Source organism: Bison bison, unplaced genomic scaffold, assembly GCF_000754665.1.
Source record: "Bison bison bison isolate TAMUID 2011002044 unplaced genomic scaffold, Bison_UMD1.0 scf7180017864346, whole genome shotgun sequence".
Classification (NCBI taxonomy): Eukaryota; Metazoa; Chordata; class Mammalia; order Artiodactyla; family Bovidae; genus Bison; species Bison bison.
The window spans coordinates 2,392,862-2,411,120 of record NW_011494918.1 but is presented as its reverse complement, the minus strand read 5'-3'; the positions used below and the strand labels follow the sequence as shown (position 1 = coordinate 2,411,120).

General features: G+C 45.6%; 1 protein-coding gene across 1 annotated transcript in view; it reads left to right on the top strand.

Annotated features, from left to right (window-relative positions):
- NOS1AP (nitric oxide synthase 1 (neuronal) adaptor protein) overlaps positions 1-18,259 on the top strand; it is a gene marked incomplete at its 5' end in the record, with an annotated part of 346,949 nt that overhangs the window by 79,995 nt on the left and 248,695 nt on the right. The window contains one exon of the mRNA XM_010854697.1: positions 9,994-10,065. Coding sequence (XP_010852999.1) covers positions 9,994-10,065 — 72 coding nt within the window. The remainder of the gene's footprint in view (positions 1-9,993; positions 10,066-18,259) is intronic.

Below are 18,259 nucleotides of genomic sequence, written 5' to 3'. Positions count from 1 at the left end.
GACCCAAGATTCATGATTGGCATCTGAAGTGGAAGGGCAGACTTATGGAACTGAGCCTGAAACTGTAGGGTCTGTGCTAACTCTGAATCGTTAGGATCAGAATTGAATTAAATTGTAGGATACCCAGTTGATGTTTGCAGAGAAGTAGAGAATTACTCATAGGAGAAGGCAATGGCACCCCACTCCAGAGAAGGCAATGGTGCCCCAAGTCCATGGAAAATCCCATGGACAGGGGAGCCTGGTGGGCTGCCGTCCATGGGGTTGCACAGAGTCGGACACAACTGAAGTGACTTAGCAGCAGCAGCAGCAGTAGAGAATTACTTGGTGTGAAAAATCGACACATTCGATATCAGAATCACTGATAATAAAAAGTTTCTAGGTTTTAGTAGAAATAGCATTGAATTTGTAGCTCAGTTTGGGTAGTATTGCCTCTTTACAGTATTAAGTCTTTTGAACAATGAACATGGTAAGTCTTTCCATTGATTTATGCTGTTTTGAATTATGATTTATGTTTCTTGCTATCTTTATGCTGTCTTTCAGTTATTTATAATTTTCAGTGTACATCTTATATAATACTTAATTTTATTCCTACCCATTTTACTTTTTTTGAATATTACAGTATGCTATTGTGAATAGAATTGTTTCCTTCATTTTTAGTTCATTCATTGGTTCTAATAGAGTTTTTTGTGTGTGTGTATTCCTTATTTTCTATATAAAGATCATGTTATCTGTAAATAGATACAGCTTTGCTTCTTCTTTTTTTTTTTCAGTCTGGATGCCTTTTATTTCTTTTCTTGCCTAATTACCCTGACTAGGACTTCTAGATCAATGTTGAATAGAAGTCGTGAGAGTGAACGTCTTTGGCTTGGTCATGACCTTAGAGAAAAAATTTTAGTCTTTTACCATTAAGTATGATGTTGGCCCTAAGTTTTTTGAAGATGTTCCTTATTAGATTGAGGAAGTTCCCTTTCATTGATAGTTTGAGTGTTTTCATCATGAAAGGATATTGGATTTTTGTCAAATGCTTTTTGTCTATTGGGAAGATCATTTGGTCTTTGTCCTTTATTCTATTAATATGGTATATGCATTAATCGATTTTCATGTATTGAACCAACCTTGCATTCTTGGGATAAATTCTTCTTGGTCATATAATCCTTTTTATATGCTGTTGGATTTGTGTTGCTGGTACTTGAGGATTTGGGGACAGTTGTTACAGGCAGACGCATATATGGCATTTTGTTATCATCCTTGCTGCTAACGGTAGGAAGCGTTAGAAAAATTCTAAAAGTCAGCCTCGAGAACTCAAAAGTCTTAGCAGTAATCTGGAAACATTTCTCATGGAGTCATTGCTGATATTAGCTTATCTGTTAAGTGATGTTTATAATGGTTATTCTGAATCTTGAAGAAGTATGTTGGATTCTAGCTCAGAGTCTCAATTATTAAGGAAGAGGATAATATATTTTAGGGCCATTTCTAGTCAAGAAAGAGAAAATAGAGAAAAGATTGGTTTTTAAATGGAGGTACAGGCCAGTTATCTGGAAATTTTACTCAGTTGTGGGGCTTTGCTCAGTGATAAATGACCGTTGTACGAGAGATCCTGCATCTCCAACCCCAAGCAGGTTTTTCCTGGTGACAGCCTGTTCATCTAGAGGGAATATGGCCAAGTGTTCACCGCAAACTGAGCCTGTCCTGTGAGGCCCTGTGAGTGCTGTCATAGTTAGCTCCTGCCTGCTGGAAGCGGTTGTGGGGAAAGGGGAGTCTGTCTGTGTCTGTGTGACTTGGTCACTGGTGACACTCTCTGCTCATGCTGTTTATCCCGTCCTTTCTCTTTGAGCCTGCTGGGGTTGAATTCTTGATTCCATCCTCCCATTAACTCTGTGGCATTTTGAATCACCTCATTTTGTGCAGAGTCGTTAGTCTTTGAGAATCCAATATGAGATTACAGTAGAGCTACAGGTTCTGCATTTGCAGGGTCTTACACGCCCACAAAACAAGAGCATAATGATGTAAAGAACAGGATCTCTTTATGATTGTATGATTTTTAAAAAACTAACACTTCCACCTGCATTATCTAATTTGGTTCTTATGACAACCTTGACTTCTAGATAGTTCAGGTATACTGTATTCTATGCAACAGACAGGTTTGGAGAGTTTAAATACTTAGAATCTCTCAGGAGAGGTACAGAGTGTTGGTGCTGGGAGATCCTCTCTAGCATCATCCTGGGGTCTCCTCATCTCTGTGTTTCTTCCTTTCCCTGCTTCTCTCCAGTGGTGGGATTAGGTTTCTCTCCTTCAGAAACATTTTCATAATGAATATCTTCAGTTCCATAACTTAAGACATTCAATGAGTCAAATGATGATCCATTTGCTTTTTTCTACAAATCTTCCTGCCCTGACATTTTTAATTGGTTTGCTTTTGACCTCATGATCATTTTGGTGTCCATATACAGGCTTACTTGTCCAGCTCAGTTTGAGTTTAATGCAGTGGACTAGGCCTTATTGAACTACGGTGTTGGAGAAGACTCTTGAGAGCCCCTTGGACTGCAAGGAGATCCAACCAGTCCATTCTGAAGGAGATCAGCCCTGGGGTTCTTTGGAAGGAATGATGCTAAAGCTGAAACTCCAGTACTTTGGCCACCTCCTGTGAAGAGTTGACTCACTGGAAAAGACTCTGATGCTGGGAGGGATTGGGGACAGGAGGAGAAGGGGACGACAGAGGATGAGATGGCTGGATGGCATCACTGACTTGATGGACTAAGTTTGAGTGAAGCTGGGGAGTTGGTGATAGACAGGGAGGCCTGGTGTGCTGCAATTCATGGGGTCACAAAGAGTCGGACACAACTGAGCGACTGAACTGAACTGAACTGAGGCCTTATTGAGGTGCTGGCTTGTGTTCATCCTGGTTGCTTCTTTTCTACTGAAGTATCAGTGTTTCAGTGCAAGGTAGGGAGACTCACTTTGCTTCTGGTTCTGCCACTCACAAACTGTATTCTGTTCTCTTTGAACCTCAGTTTTCCCTTCTGTAAAATGAAGGGTTGGATCAAATGACCTGTAAGACCACCTAAGCTCTGCTGTTGGGTCTGACTTCCCTAATGATTTTGTCATGTTCTTTGTCTCTCTCTGCCTGGCTTACCTGGTTGTTTTACAGGTGATGATTTCATCATCATATGTTAGTGTTGTCAATGATTCTCAGCCTCTCACTGTGCCTCGGGCTTCCCCCATTTTCTTTTTTTCTGTAGGAGAAATAACCTGCTGGCTGAGTAAGCATCTCAGGTGTAAGGGCTGGAAAATACTCCCTGACCAGGATGTAGGCCAGCCCCTGCCCCACGCCTGCATCTGTGATGCAACCAGAGCTCTTAATTGCAGAGCTGAAGCTTTCCATTCAAGAGCTAATAGTTGAAAGACTAGAACAGGTTTCTGTCTTACTGCTTTCTTCTCTTTGCTGTATCATTCAGAGTCCTCATAATAAAGAAAAATAATTAAACCAACCCATCTAAGCTTGTGCTAATGGAGACTAAAAGAACCCATGGGCACATTGCATGGTTCAGCCTCATCCTCTGTTTCTTTTATAGAGTGGCAAGCCATTAGCATAAAGACAAGTCACCACAATTATTTATTTTGCACCCAGTCCCTTAATGTTGAGGAGCAGGAAGGATTCTGCTGTGATCTCCGGCACATTCATCGGCCCCCGCTGAGCCCCTGATCAATAGTGACACAGTAGCATCAGATGGCCTTCAAATAGTACTTCCTTTTTCAGATGGGCTGAGAGAGAGAGGAAGAAATATAAGTGTTTCATTCCTCTTAGACTACAAATAAATAAAGACGTGGTGTGCAGCTGCGTTTCAAGCATTTTGGAAGCTTTTCTGGTGTGTGGGTGTTGGGGGGTAGGGAAAGGGGGGAGAGGAGAACCTCCACTGAGGCTTCTGTCTTGTTGCAGGGGGCGGTGAGAACACTGGCAAATGTCCGTTTGGGCACTTCTCAGTCCCCACTGCCCCTCCTGCACACGGAACCACCTGGAGAATGGAGCAGACTACACAAGTGGGGAGTGGGACACCCCGAGGCCACTTTGCCTTTTTGTCCCGTTCCCCAGAGCGCTTATTAGAAGGTCATCGGCTGAGTGTGCGCCCTGGAATCTGGGCCCGCTGCTGCCGCTGCAGTTAATGCTGCTTTGTTCAGTGCTAAATGAGGCGAGAACTTTCACCCAGGTCACATTCATAATCCTGCTCAGCAGGACGCTCAGCTGCGCACGGAGAGCGGTTTCTGCAGGCAAGGAGGAACTTTCCCGTTGGAGTTGTTGCGCTGACCCGGGGTGGGTGCGTGTGTGCCAACTTGCTTTAGTTGTGTCGGCCTTTGGACTGTAGCCCTCCAGGATTCTCTGTCCTTGAGGTTTTCCAGGCGAGAATACTGGAATGGGTTGCCATGCTCTCCTCCAAGGCCTCTTTCTGACCCAGGGATCGAACCCCCGTCTCTTATGTCTCCTGCAATGGCAAGCGGGTTCTTTACCACTAGTGCCACCTGGGAGAACAGGCTTTTCATGCCACTTCTGCCATGAGCTGCATCCTTGGGCAGGTCACCTAACCTCTGTGGGCTGCAGTTGCCCCCACTCATTCAGCAGATAATTGAGTCTTACTCTGCCAGGCTTAAAGGGCTGGGAATGCAGAAATATGAGGGCAGGGTCCCAACTGTCAAGGAGCTTCCATTCTAGTGGGCATGGCAGATGGTGACCATGTAAATGAGGCAGAAGCCTAAGTGCAAATCATGTTAACTGCTGGGAAAGATATAGAGTGATGTGAAAAAAATGTAACTTTAGATGAAGTCATAATGGTGAATATTTACTAAGCATTGGCAGGATACCCAGCTGTGCTAAATGCTTTTCATATGTTCTTTCTTAATCTTCCTTTTGTGACATAACCTTGGACATGGTTCCTAAGGTTTCTTTGGATTTGGAATGGTCTGCTCCTATGATTCCAAGGTTTTAGCAACTGATAGAGGGTTGGTTAAGGGACTAACTCAGATGGGCCATCACAGCTGCTGATTTCTAGATGCAAGCAGAATACCGGATTTCCCATGTGGCAATAGTGGTAAAGAACTAGCCAGTGCAGGAGACATAGGAGATGCGGGTTCAATCCCTGGGTCAGGATGATCCCCTGGAGGAGGCCATGACAACCCTCTCCAGTATTCTTGCCTGGAGAACCCCTGTGGACAGAGGAGCCTGGAGGGCTACAGTCCATGGGGTCACACAGAGTCAGGCACGGCTGAAGCCACTTAGCATGCACCAGATTCCTACTGCTTGTGTGTATCTTCAGAGAGAGGACACAGTGCGGCCAGCAGACTTGAAGGGTATAAGAAGGTAGGCACGGTGTTGGAATTCAAACCTGGCCAGGTTTGGGACCTGAAGGAAGAGAGTTAATAAGAATGCCGACAGCGGAGAGAGTCCTGGACTGGGGGCCAGGAGCTGGGGGTGGGGGCTGGCGGCTTGTCTGCCATCTGCCAACTGCTTTAGGCCTCATTGTCAACCTCTGTTATAGGAGGTGCCTCCTCCTGAACCTCACACGGTTGTGCTGGGAGCTGAGGCTGTAGCACTGAGTGGTTTTCAGAGAGAAGATGTGAGTTGGGAATGCAGAGATCCAGGGACCATTACATTGTGCCCATTTGGGGGGGCCTTGTCCTTTTACCTAGGAGAATGTGGCACTGTGGTCTTTCCCTGTGGTCTTGCCTTCACTGACGAAAGATTCTTCTGTCTTTTTCTGAACAGTGTAGATTTTTGTTCTTAAGGACAGTTAACGCAACAGGTCTTAAATCCTAAATTCGCCTCTGCTGACGTGAGCAGTACAAGCAGATCGGTGGCTCAGATGGTAAAGGATCTGCCTGCAATGCAGGAGACCTGGGTTCAATCCCTGGGTGGGGAAGATCCCCTGGAGAAGAGAATGGCAACTCACTCCTTTATTCTTCCATTCTGGAATGGAGAATTCCATGGACAGAGGAGCCTGGGGGGCTACAGTCCATGGGGTCACAGAGTCGGACATGACTGAGTGACTTACACGATTCCATGAGGTGAGCAACTGCCACCTTCTGCCAGACTCCTTGGAGCCTGCTTTGCACATGGGCAGCTGGGGGGTCATCCGAGATCTGAGTAGCATTTATACGTGATTGGGGCTCCTTTTCTGTCAGCAGTTTCTGCTCTCTTTCAGGCTCTCTGGTTGTTCACATCTTTGGTGACCAACTTCCCAGGCCCTCTGAGTGAGCATTTTAGCCTAAGGTCCAGGCAGTTGGTGGTACACTTGTGGGATTGTGCTGTTGGGCAAAACTGCACCAACCAGGTTTTATCTCGTGTGGTTCCCTACTTTCAAGGGTTGATTCCCCACCAATCTCTGCCTGCTTTTGGTCTCTCTCCAGTGCCTTCAAAGTTATTTTTATTATTTCAAGTAATAGACTTAATGTTTTAGAGTGGTTTTAAGATTACAGAAAAATTGGGTAGCAAGGAGGGTTCCCACATACCCCTTCAACCCCCCGGCTCAGTCTCCTGTTATTAATATCTTGCATTAGCGTGTACATTTGGTACAATTAATAAGCCAGTATTGATATATATTATTAACTAATATATATAGTTTATATATATCCATAGTTCCCTCTTTGTACATTTTATGCAGTTATTTCTTTGTATCTTGTCCAGAGGCCAAGTCTGAGGATACCAGTTTCTCCAGCATCATCACAAGCCGATCATTTGATGTGTTTATTTTTGATTCATACGTAAGCTTTTTCCTGATCTCCGAAAACACTTGACAGAAACCTTTTAAATAAAGGGCTGTTCCTTGAGGAGGGTAAGGGCAGAAAGTCTCACAAGTCAATGGGTGGTGATAATATTCGTGACTGTGTTAAGCTGTTATGTCTTGCTGCTTTTAGTGTGATTCACCAGGAAACACTACAGTTCAGTTTATCACAGTCTTCAGAAATTAATCTCTAGAAAATAGGGTGGAAGCAAGTAAATGAAGAAAAAGCACCCCCCACCCCCCCCAAAAAAACTTCCTGAGGTATTAATCTAGCACCAAGGCTGAGGTTTCTCTGGAAACTTACAAAGAATATTTGAAGTCCTTTGGATAACCTTATTTGCACTTAACTCCTCCTTATCTGGAAGATGAAGCCACAGATAAAACTGACTCATAAATCTTGTATGTTTATTACTTAGTACAATTTGCATCTTCCTTCTATTTTTTTTTTTTTTTCTTTTCTAGATGGTAGTACTCTTGCCTGGAAAATCCCATGGATGGAGGAGCCTGGTAGGCTGCAGTCCATGGGGTTGCTACAAGTTGGACACGACTGAGCGACTTCACTTTCACTTTGCACTTTCATGCATTGGAGAAGGAAATGGCAACCCACTCCAGTGTTCTTGCTTGGAGAATCCCAGGGACGGGGGAGCCTGGTGGGCTGCCGTCTATGGGGTCTCACAGAGTCGGACACGACTGAAGCGACTTAGCAGCAGCAGCAGCAGTGAAAAGGAAGCAAGCCCTGATATTTTTAAACTTAAGTGGTTGCGTGAGCTTCCTGATCTGTCTGGTCTAAGACTGTCTTGTATTTTGCCCAAAATGGAGCCTCAGGGTGGACTGAGATTAGCTGTGGTGTTGGTAATGGTTAGGTACGGAGGTACTTTTTTGTTATGGAGTTATACACATACATAATGGCAGTAATCACTTATCGTAGCCTCTGATTTCTGACCCCGCCTCTGCTTCCCTGAAATTGTTGCTCTGCTTTTTGGTTCGTCATTCGTGTGGATGTTTAGTTTTTGATCCCTGCTTCATGTCTCCTTTTAATCTCCTCGAATAACCATAAGGCCTAGCTCTGGTAGAGATGGGTGTCTGCTCCATACTCTCTCTCAGAAAGGCAGATTTGTGATTTTCTTCAGATGGCTGAGAAGGAAGATGAGTGTGTGGTGTGACTGCAAGTGGGATGTGTTAGTGAGCGTGGGATGACCGCGTGCATGCTTCCTTTTGGCTGTGTGAGATGAGTGTGTGGTGAGTCATGTGTATGCACGTGCCACATGTGTGAGCATGTGTGCACTGATGTGTGTGAAGGTGTGTGGTGAGTACATGCACACGTGCTGGCTGGCTAATGGCGTGAAGGAGGCACGGATAGCGTGACGATGTTGGGTGTCCTCATGTGAGTGCCTTCACGTGCAGAATGCTATTCCCTGGTTAGGAAACCTCGTCCAGAGCTAGAAAGCCACTTCTCCTCTCTCCTTCCCCCCGGCTCGTTTGGGGTTCTCAGCACCGCCCCTTTCTTAGAAAGGAGAGGGCAGGGATCCGTTTCGGCATCTGTGTTCAGACTGATTGCCAGGTCAGTCTTGACTGTTCAGGGTTCAGGGCAGGAGCCGCCAGGCATGCAGCGCTCGGGAGGGGGGTGTGGAGACTGCCCCCAGCTGCGGGAGGGGGGGTTGCTTTGAACTTGGGCCGTCACAAACCTGGCGTCACGTCATTCCTGGCTGTGTGGGTCACTGACATGCTGGCAAACCATGGGGTCCCGCAGAGCTCAGAGGGGAGCTCTGCCAGCCATGGTTGAAGCTGACAGTGTGCTTAGATCCTCAGGGTGAGGGGGCTTGTTTACCTGCAATGGTGAGGCCGTTCATGTGGGGCCCAGACTTCCTACAGGGGGCGGGGAATCACTGTCTCCAGTGTATTACCACATACTGTGGATCAATACGAGGGGACATCCTTTCCCAGTATTTAGTTTTCAAAACCCTTTTCACTGGGGCCAGCCTCGCTCCAAATTTTAGGCAGTACCTTCTGTTCTCGTAACCACAGGAAGTACGATGACTGTCCTGCACTTCTGTTAATGTGGTCCTGGGTTGCATAGACTTAAATTATCCTGGGCTATTAATTTCTGGGATATCCTCTGGGCTGTTTTATAGGTGCTTTTAAAAAGGAAAAGGCAAATCCAGTGGGTCAGTGTGGAATAGGGTGGGGCTGTCCTCTTGTTTCATCCTAAGTAATGATATCTAGAAATTATCTATAATTTTGATCCAGTAGTCCCACTTGTAGGAATCTAGCCTGAAGGGCTACCTGGATGAGCTCAGCCATGTGCAGATAAGGAGATTTGTGGAAGCAATTTTGTAAGAGTGCCCTGGGGAGGTGTCCACCAGTAGCGGAGTCATCATAAGTAATGTGATAGACTTGTATCCATTGGTGGAGAAAGATATCCAAGTAATCTTTAAAGTTAAAAAATCAAGTTGCAGAACAAGTGAGTAGTATTAACCTTTTCACATAAAAGAAATTCCTCTGTGTGTCTATGAATCTGTATGTCCATTAATATACAAAAGAGAGATGTGCTTGAGACCATTGACAGTGCTCTGCATATATCTGCATTATTTGAGTCATGTGTAGCAAAAAATTATATACGATATTAAACAACCTGTATGTCATTTGGTTTAATCAGGTTAAATTTTTAAATGCATAACTAGTCCATTCCTTTTCTCTATTCAGGAAATTGCTCAAACGTCTGAGGTCTCTGTAACATCCAGGGCAAACTCAGTGAAGTTTCATTAATTAAAAAAGAAGTAGATATTATTCTTTTTTATTCTTTTAGATTGCTTTAATGCATGAAGACCAGATTTCTGTAAGAGGTTTATACCTTATCCCACTTTATCTTTACTGAAATCCCATTTTACAGATGATGAAACTGAGACAAAGGCAAGCTAGCTTGCCACGAAGATGGTGGGAGAATCTTCATACCCATCCCTTTCTGTTTCAGAAGCCTACTTGTTTAACACAGTCCTTGCCTGCCTCTCTGATTAAAAACAAATGAGAAAAGGAAGCAGTCTCTCATGTTGCTTTTTATAAAGTTAGAAGTAGTCAGGAAACATCCTTTTGGCTCTTAATTTCCTTATCTGTAGAATGGGAAGATGAACTTGATGACCTGCGGAGATCCTTCCAGCCCTAACTTTCTGTGATTAGGGACTCTTGCAGCCCTCTTCTCAGCGAGTGTTTGCTTCTCTCCCCACAGTACGTTGGAAGTCTGGACGTACCGAGGCCCAACAGCAGAGTGGAGATTGTGGCTGCCATGCGCCGGATCCGGGTGAGTGGCTGGAGATGGGGCTGTGTGGGCCTGGAACCCAGGCATCCTACCTGCTTGCCCTTTTAGAAAGTGCTCAGGGTGCCAGAATGGATGGCTGCACTCTGTGTAAGACACCTATACTGTCCAGGGGAGCTATTCTGAGCTAGGTGCTTGATGTTGCTTAAAGGTCAAGGTTAAAATGGACATATCGATGGCTGGAGGGCTACCACCCTCTCTGTCTTGTAAACTACCGCTTCTCAAACTGAGAAGCATGCTACCCCTGAGGATGTGGGGTCTGCCAGGGAGTGAGAGGGAGACTGGTGAAGTCATTCAGCTTTTAGTGAAAAGGTTTAGTAATTAGCTGATACTTGTCTCAAAGCACTTTTTAAAAAGTAAAGCATTTTTGTGGTGCATAAAGAAAATTTACGTAAATTTTTAAGAACAAATGTGGGATTTCAACAGAATTTCCTTGGTCAGTTGCTTTAGGCTCTGGACATGTGTGTGCATTCTCTTCTGCTATTTCAGATATTCTAAAAGAGTTTGGTCAACTTTCCAACCTATTGTTTTAGGACCAGAGTCTGTGGTACATGGATCAGAGATGGAATAAAAATTAATTTTGTCTTCTGACCACTGTGAAGGAATTTCCCCATGTACTCTGCTGTGAAACAGAAGAGATCAGATTTATGCAGTTTGAGGGTGGGTCTGGCATTGGGCAAATGAATTGGATTGATTTTTTGGAGAGAATTGGTATTGGAGGTGGCTAGATTGGTCACTGAATGCAGCCTGGTTTGAGCTCTTTGTCTTCTAGAAGAATCTGCTCACTTCAGTGGAAAACATATAGATGTTGGGAGCCTCATTTTGCCTTTTGTCAGTTTTTTTTTTAGTTAGTTCATCTGAACAACAGAAACCTCAATTCATTGTGTTTTCTCTAAGCAGTTCATCAGCCTGCTTATTTTAGGCTGTTCACTGCTTTGACCCTCCCAGTTCTTCAGCATTTTTTATTGTTAAGTTGAATTTGTTGAAAGTATTTTTAAATACATCAATACTGTTTTTCTTGGATGCAGGAATGAGTCACTTTCACATGAGTTCATTTAATGTTCACAACAAACTGTGAAATGGGATCATGTTACCTTCATTATCTGGATTAAACTGAGGCTCAGAGAGTCACAGAGGTCTTGAATGGTGGGCATGCAGCCTGCATGCAGCCCTCCACTTGGTTTCATGAGAACATGCCTTTGACTTCAGGCCTGGCACTCAGTATTCCCAGACCTCTTCTCTTCCTTCACCTTCCCACTCAGGTAGAGACTGCTGAGGCCTGGCTGGGTGTATCTGGGGTGTTACCCTTGTGAGGATGGGTTATCGCTCTCACCACAGATGTGACCTTGGGGTTTCAACCAAAAGAGTCCCTCTTTTCTTCATACTCGACTAGGACACAGTGACTATGTTGTTTCTACTATTACTATCATTATTAGAGTAATTAATAGTAGCTATCAGAATAATAGCTACTATTCAGCACTTACTGTATGACAGGTGCTTTACTAGGCCTTCTAATATGGAAATGTTATTTATTATTTGTAGCTACTCTAGATGAAGTGAGAGTATTGTTTTTATATTTTGTAGATGAGGACATGGAAGCCTGGGGTAATTAATTCTAGATCAAGTTGGTGTCAGTAGTTTGAGCTGGCATCCACACCCAGAATTGTGCTGCTCCCTGCTTTGGGTGATGACTCCCGCTGGAGAACTGAAAGGTCGGGACTCGGAACATCCCCATTGAGGGAGTCAGTGGCAGAAATCCAACTTTGTAGAAGGAATGAAGGTACCGGCAAACAGCATCTTGAAGCAGAGGTGGGCCGTGGTGTCTGGTGGCGCTGGCCATACACGGGATCTGGAGCCCTTGGGGCTGGAGTGTGGCCCCGTCTCCTCTCCCTCAGCACCTGTCAGCTCAGCGGGCCATGTGCCAGCAGCTCTGTTCCCTAGGACCTGCTTCCAGTACTTAATGAGCAGCTCATTAAATTAGAGGGAGGAATTAATTGGCCAGAAAGCTGTTTGGTCTGGCTGTCCGGTCACTTGTTTAGTCTGGCCACCAATGAGAACTCTGGGTGTGTGTTTTACCCTGAACCCCCCAATTCACCGCTAGGTCCGGGGTGCTATTTTCTTTTCTTCCCTCCCTTTTAGAAGCTGTTTTGGCTGTAATTACAATTGTCAAGAACCAGAGCATGTGATTTCCGTGCAAAGGACTATTCCTGACTTGGTCCTTTTCTGTTGAATGGTGCCAGGCTAATGTTGGGCAGGACACTGCGGAGTTTGGTTCCTGGGTGCTCTTGTGGACTCTCAAGATGCAGGCCTCCAGCTTGGTCCCAAGCAGCGGCCCATCCTCAGAGGAAAGCAGTTACTCTAAGGACCTTGGTGCCTTATGTCTGTGAAATGAGTTGTGCCATGCCAGGCCCTTTAGACGGAGAAGGCAATGGCACCCCACTCCAGCACTTTTGCCTGGAAAATCCCATGGATGGAGGAGCCTGGTGGGCCGCAGTCCATGGGGTTGCTAAGAGTCAGACACGACTGAGCGACTTCACTTTCACTTTTCATTTTCATGCATTGGAGAAGGAAATGGCAACCCACTCCAGTGTTCTTGCCTGGAGAATCCCAGGGACGGGGCAGCCTCATGGGCTGCCATCTATGGGGTCACACAGAGTCGGACACGACTGAAGCAACTTAGCAGCTCCTTTAGATGCCAGTCTTCCTGGACAGGACAGTGGATGAAGCAGTGCAGATTGTCTGCATTTCCCAGAGAGGGAAGCACTCAGTGGAGGGCTTGTCCTGGGGTGACCAGACTCACCTTCTGAGCTGGGGCTTCAGCGGCCATTTGGAGTCCTGTTCCTGCCCCCGTGTCACACCTGCAGTGCCGACTCCAAGCTGACTAGGTGGACTGTTGATTTGACTGATGCTTTTCCTTTTTCCCCATTTCTCAAGGTACTCTCACCATATAGATTTTCTTTTAAAATTTATGTTATCTGTCTTCGGCATCTTTTTATTTTTCATGTGCTTGTGAAGATTTTTTTTTGTGGAGATTAAAAACACATGACATTTTGACCATTTAAAACTGTATAATTCAATAGTGTTAAGTATATTTACACTGTGTAACAGGTCACTCTGAAATTTTTGCGAAACAGACTGTACCCATTAAACACTAATTCTCCCTTCCTCTTCCCACAGCCCTTGGCCACCACCTTTATATTTTCTGTGTGTACAATATGACTGTTCAGATACCTCATATATATGGAATCATACTGTATTTACCATTCTGGCCTGGCTTATTTTACCTGGCACAATGTTCATAATGTCCATCCATGTTGTAGCACCTGACATTTCCTACCTTTTTTGGCTGCATAGTATTCAGTTGTGCCCAACTCTTTGCGACCCCATGAACTGCAACCTGCCAGGCTCCTCTGCCCATGGGATATTCCAGGCAAGGATGCTGGAGTGGGTTGCCATTTCCTTGTCCAGGGGATCTTCCGAACCCAGGGATTGAACTCAGGTCTCCTGCACTACAGGCCGATTCTTTTCTGACTGAGCTACCAGGGGTGTATACAGTTGAATGTGTATAGCACATTTTCTTTATCTGTTTATCCATTGTACGCTTGGGCTTCTTCTAACTTTTGGCTATTGTGGCTAGTGTGAATAATGCTTCAGTGAACTTGAATATGCAAATTTTTCTTTGAGATCCTGTTTTGAATTCCTCTGATGTATATTCAGAAGTGGGATTACTGGGTTATATGGTAATTCTTTTTTAAAACTTTCTGAGGCCTCTCTGTACTGTGTTCTATAATGGTTGCACCATTTTTGATCCCCCAGCAGTATAATTTTTTTTTTTCCTCAGTAACATGTGTATCTGATTGGGTAGTGGCTTTTCAATAGGTGAGTTTTCTTTTTTCTGGTAAGGATTTGTTGGGATGGGAGCCGTTAAGCAGTTGGAGTGTTCATGGGTGGTTTCAGGGAGCAGAACATGGATTCATAATGGATTGCCAGGCTGCTTGCTGTCACAGGGACCCCCTGGCTGAACTACCCTATGCCAGAGTGTGGGAGTTCCTTATACTGTTCTTCTGAGGGCAGGATCTGGGGGTGTGAATGGTTGTAAGTGCAGCCTTAGCACAGGTGGCATGGTATGAGTTGGCACATAAATGGATGAATTCATCAGCATTTCTTAGAAGGCCTCCCCTGAATTGAGCACCTTCACCTTCTGCTTCTCTAACACTCCAGGCAGAACCACTTCTGGCCCTGCCAGGCCCTGCCCTGGTCACCCAGGCCCTCTGCTTGGCTGCACAACTGTTGGTCAGGCTCTGGTGACCAGCGTGGCGTGTTCCCGGTTTACATGTGTGGAGCCCACTTAGAGTGGAGACCACGCAGGTGAGAGCCTAGGACCTGGGAGGCGGTGGAGGAAGAAGTAAGGAACAGGAGAGCCAGCCCTGTCCAGCTGGGGAGGGTGGTCAGCACTTCCTCTTGCTCTGTGGCTAATAGCGATTATTCGTGTGTATTTGTAGCTTGTACACTTACAACTTTTAACCTTCTTTCACATATGTTATATCATTTGGGGCTTCCCTGGTGGCTCAGATGGTAAAACATCTGCTTGCAGTGCAGGAGACCTGGGTCAGGAAGATCTGTCCTTGGGTCAGGAAGATCCCCTGGAGAAGGGAATAATCTTCTTACTGCTGTTTGATGAGAGGCAGAAAGATGGGACAGGGAGGAAGGAAGGAAGGGGACCCTTGGCACAGGCACATGCTGTGCTGATGATTCAGTATTCTGTTGGGTGCTGCTATTCAGCAAAGGGCAAACTAGACACATGAATATATTATTAGTAAAAGGGTAAGAGGCTAAGCAAGTGTGTAACTGGGAGGTATTACCCAACTTGGGGGAGACAGGGAAGGCCCCTGGGTTACTGAGGGTTGGAATCAATGATCAGTAGATACTGCAGCCAAATGACCCCAGAGACGAGACTATTGTGGCTTAGGGAGGACTTGCATCTCCTGAGGGGAGGTGGCCACATCACACTGTACTGTCTTTGAACCTCAGCTTCCTGGCTTAATGCCTGACCCTTAGAACACAGTAGTGTTTTGTGAATGAATGAGTGACTTAAATGTTTTCCTCAATAAAATGTACTTGATTAAACTCAGTCTATTGTGTACTTCAAATACACAGAATCATAACACACCATTCATTGTTTGATGTGACTGTAATTGCAGTTTATCAGTTTGTCCATCAGATTTTACAGAGGCCCAAGGTCACACAGGAGGAAGACCCAGATCTTCTGATGCCCAGCCCAGTATGCTTTCCACTGCAGAGTGAGGCCAGTGGAAATTCACTGCACATTTTTTGGTTCCTTGTTTTCTTTGGATGGCTTCTAGGAATTTCCATTGATTAATTGGGAGTTGGGATGGATTTGGGGACACTTTGTCAAACTGAGTTGGAATGAACTGCAGCTGTGGGTAGTAGCAGTTTTTTTTTTTTTTAATTGGAGGATAATTACGGTATTATGGTTTTCGCCATACATCAACATGAATCAGCCATAGGCATACATGTGTCCCCTCCCTCCTGAACCCCCTGCCACCTCCGTCCCCACCCCATCCCTCCAGGCTGTCGCAGAGCACCGACTTTGGGTGCCCTGTGTCACACGTCAAACTCCCACTGGCTATCATTTTACATATGGTGATGGGTATGTTTCAGTGCTGTCCTCTCAAATCATCCCACCCTCTTCTTCTCTCACTGAGTCCAAAAGCCTGTTCTTTACGTCTGTGTCTCCCTTTTGAACCTGCTTTTTGGTTGTTTCCTTTTTCAGGATTTGGCACGTTCCCCAAGGCTGAGACCCTTGACACACAAAGACCATGGTCTGTTCCCCTGTTTGTTGTATTCGTAAGAAATCTTCAGTTTCTGTTCTTTTCTGTATTAGGTTACTGTTGCTGCTGAAACAAATCAACGCCGTCTGACTGGTGTAAAACAAGGCAAGCTTATTATCTTACAGTTCTAGAGATCAGAAGTGAGTCTTATGGGACTAAAATAAAATTGCATCAGCAGGGCTGTGTTCCTTATGGAGGGTCTAGGAAAGAATCTGTTCCTTGTCTCTTTCAGCTTCTCGAGGCCACCTGTGTTGCTTGGCTTGTAGCCTCATCACTCTAAACTCTCCTTCCATCACCATGTCCCCTTCTTTGACTGTGACCCTCTTACCTCCTCCTTATCAAGATCCTTTAGATGACATTGGGCCTATATGGAGAATTCAGGATAATCGTCCCATCTCACAGTTCTTAAATGACTTCTTCAAAGTCCTTTTGCCATGTAAAATAACACGGTCACAGGTTCCAGGCACTGGGATACGGACACCTTTGGGGGGCCCGTCATTCCACCTACCACACCTGACTTGTCTGCTGTCTACCAAATAGGATACGCTAAGTGATGGAGGCCAGACCAAACCAACAGGCCCTCTAATGTCCGATCACGTACTTTACCCACTGCCTCACATTAGGCTGACCACATGTTCTCCTCTGATCTCAGTGATGACCCAGGTAGGGAGGAAGCTTAAGAGATATTCCCTGGAAGCGCTGGATGATTCTCCTGCTCTTTGTCTGCTCAGATGTTCAGTCGTGTTTGACTCTTTGTGATTCTGTGGACTGTAGCCCACCAGGCTCCTCTGTCCATGGGATTCTCCAGGCAAGAATACTGGAGTGGGTTGCCATGTCCTTCTGCAGGGGATCTTCCTGACCCAGTGATTGAACCTGTATCTCCTGCATTAGAGGGATTCTTTACCACTGTGCCACTTGGGAAGCCCTGCTCTTTGTCTACCAAGGATCCAGAGGTCTGAGAAGATGCCAGCTGGACAAAGACAACAATGGAAGAGGGGGTATGACTTTAAAAAAAATTGCACAACTTAGAATGACTCACAAAGTTCAGAGAAGTTCTGTGAGCCCACAGTTGGTCTGGCGCAGTGGGATCGCTTGCTTGGAGGTTAATGGTTCAAAGTTGAACAGTGGCTGGTCATACTGAAATCAGGCTACTGACTTTGCACCATTGGGTCTGCTGTGTGAATAGGTGAATCTGGTGGCCAAATATTTAGCATAATTTTCAAGGCCTTTGTTCCCAAATACTAATACCATTCCCTATCATTGCACTTTTTAGATTCCTCAGGAAAGCAGCACTGTGTAGTCAAAAGAGCTCTCAGTGAAGAATGAGAGTTGAGCTTGCAGCCCCTTGACGTGTAAACTTGGTGAGGTATTGACTGCCATTAATTTCAGTTTCCTTGTTTATAAAGCGGAAAGGATGATACTTGTTGTTTTCCCTGGTGTTATTGTTGAGTCTGGGATAATGCATGAAAAACTACTTTATAAACCAAAAAGGATTATTTATACTCATCAGTGTCATTTTGACACCTTCTTCTGGGTTTCAAAGCATTTCATATGGATAAATACCCTGAGATGCTGAACTGCTTCGTCTAGCTTCTTTTAATAGCCAGCATCTTTTTCCAGATTTCGGTGGCAAGCCTTGCTTCCTCGGGAGGCTTCCCCCACTAGATCATTTTGTCCTCTCACATGGTCTCATGGCAGCACACCTCTCTCTTTTGTAGCACTTGTAACAACTATATTCCCAGAGTCTGGCAGGATGCCAACTTTTGCTCAGTAGACTTTTGTTGAGTGACTGAGAAAATTAATCTTAGCTGATAGCCATGTGAGCAAAAAAGCAGTGAAACCCAGTGAGGCTCTACTGAGGGGTTGGGGCGCCAGGGAGCGGGGAATCTGTAGTGAAGTCAGACCTGACCTGCTTTGTCACTTGCCAGGGACACTGGTGTGTGGAGAGCCAGGCTGGGCTCCAGAGTGGCTGCTGTTCTGTCACTGCCTCCCCTTGGGAACCTGTTGTAGCTGCTGGAAGGGAAGCCTCAGGTGGGGAAGGGTAGAGGCATCTTGCTGCACCTTCAGGGCTGGAGAGAAGGTGGCTGTCTTTGCGGCCACAGACCAGACTTAGGCCTGGTAAAAGCCCAGGGGCCTGAGCCCTGCAGAACTGTGGTGCAGCCTCCCAGAGGCCATGCGGCCTGCCTCTACAGGCTGTATGCCTGCAGCTGGATGCTCTCAGATGTGTGGTCCCCGTCGTGGCTCCTCCACTGTGGTCCACAGTGTGGCCTGTGGGCTGGGTGAACACTCAGCCACCCTGAAGATAGCTCTCACCGTAGTCCAGCATG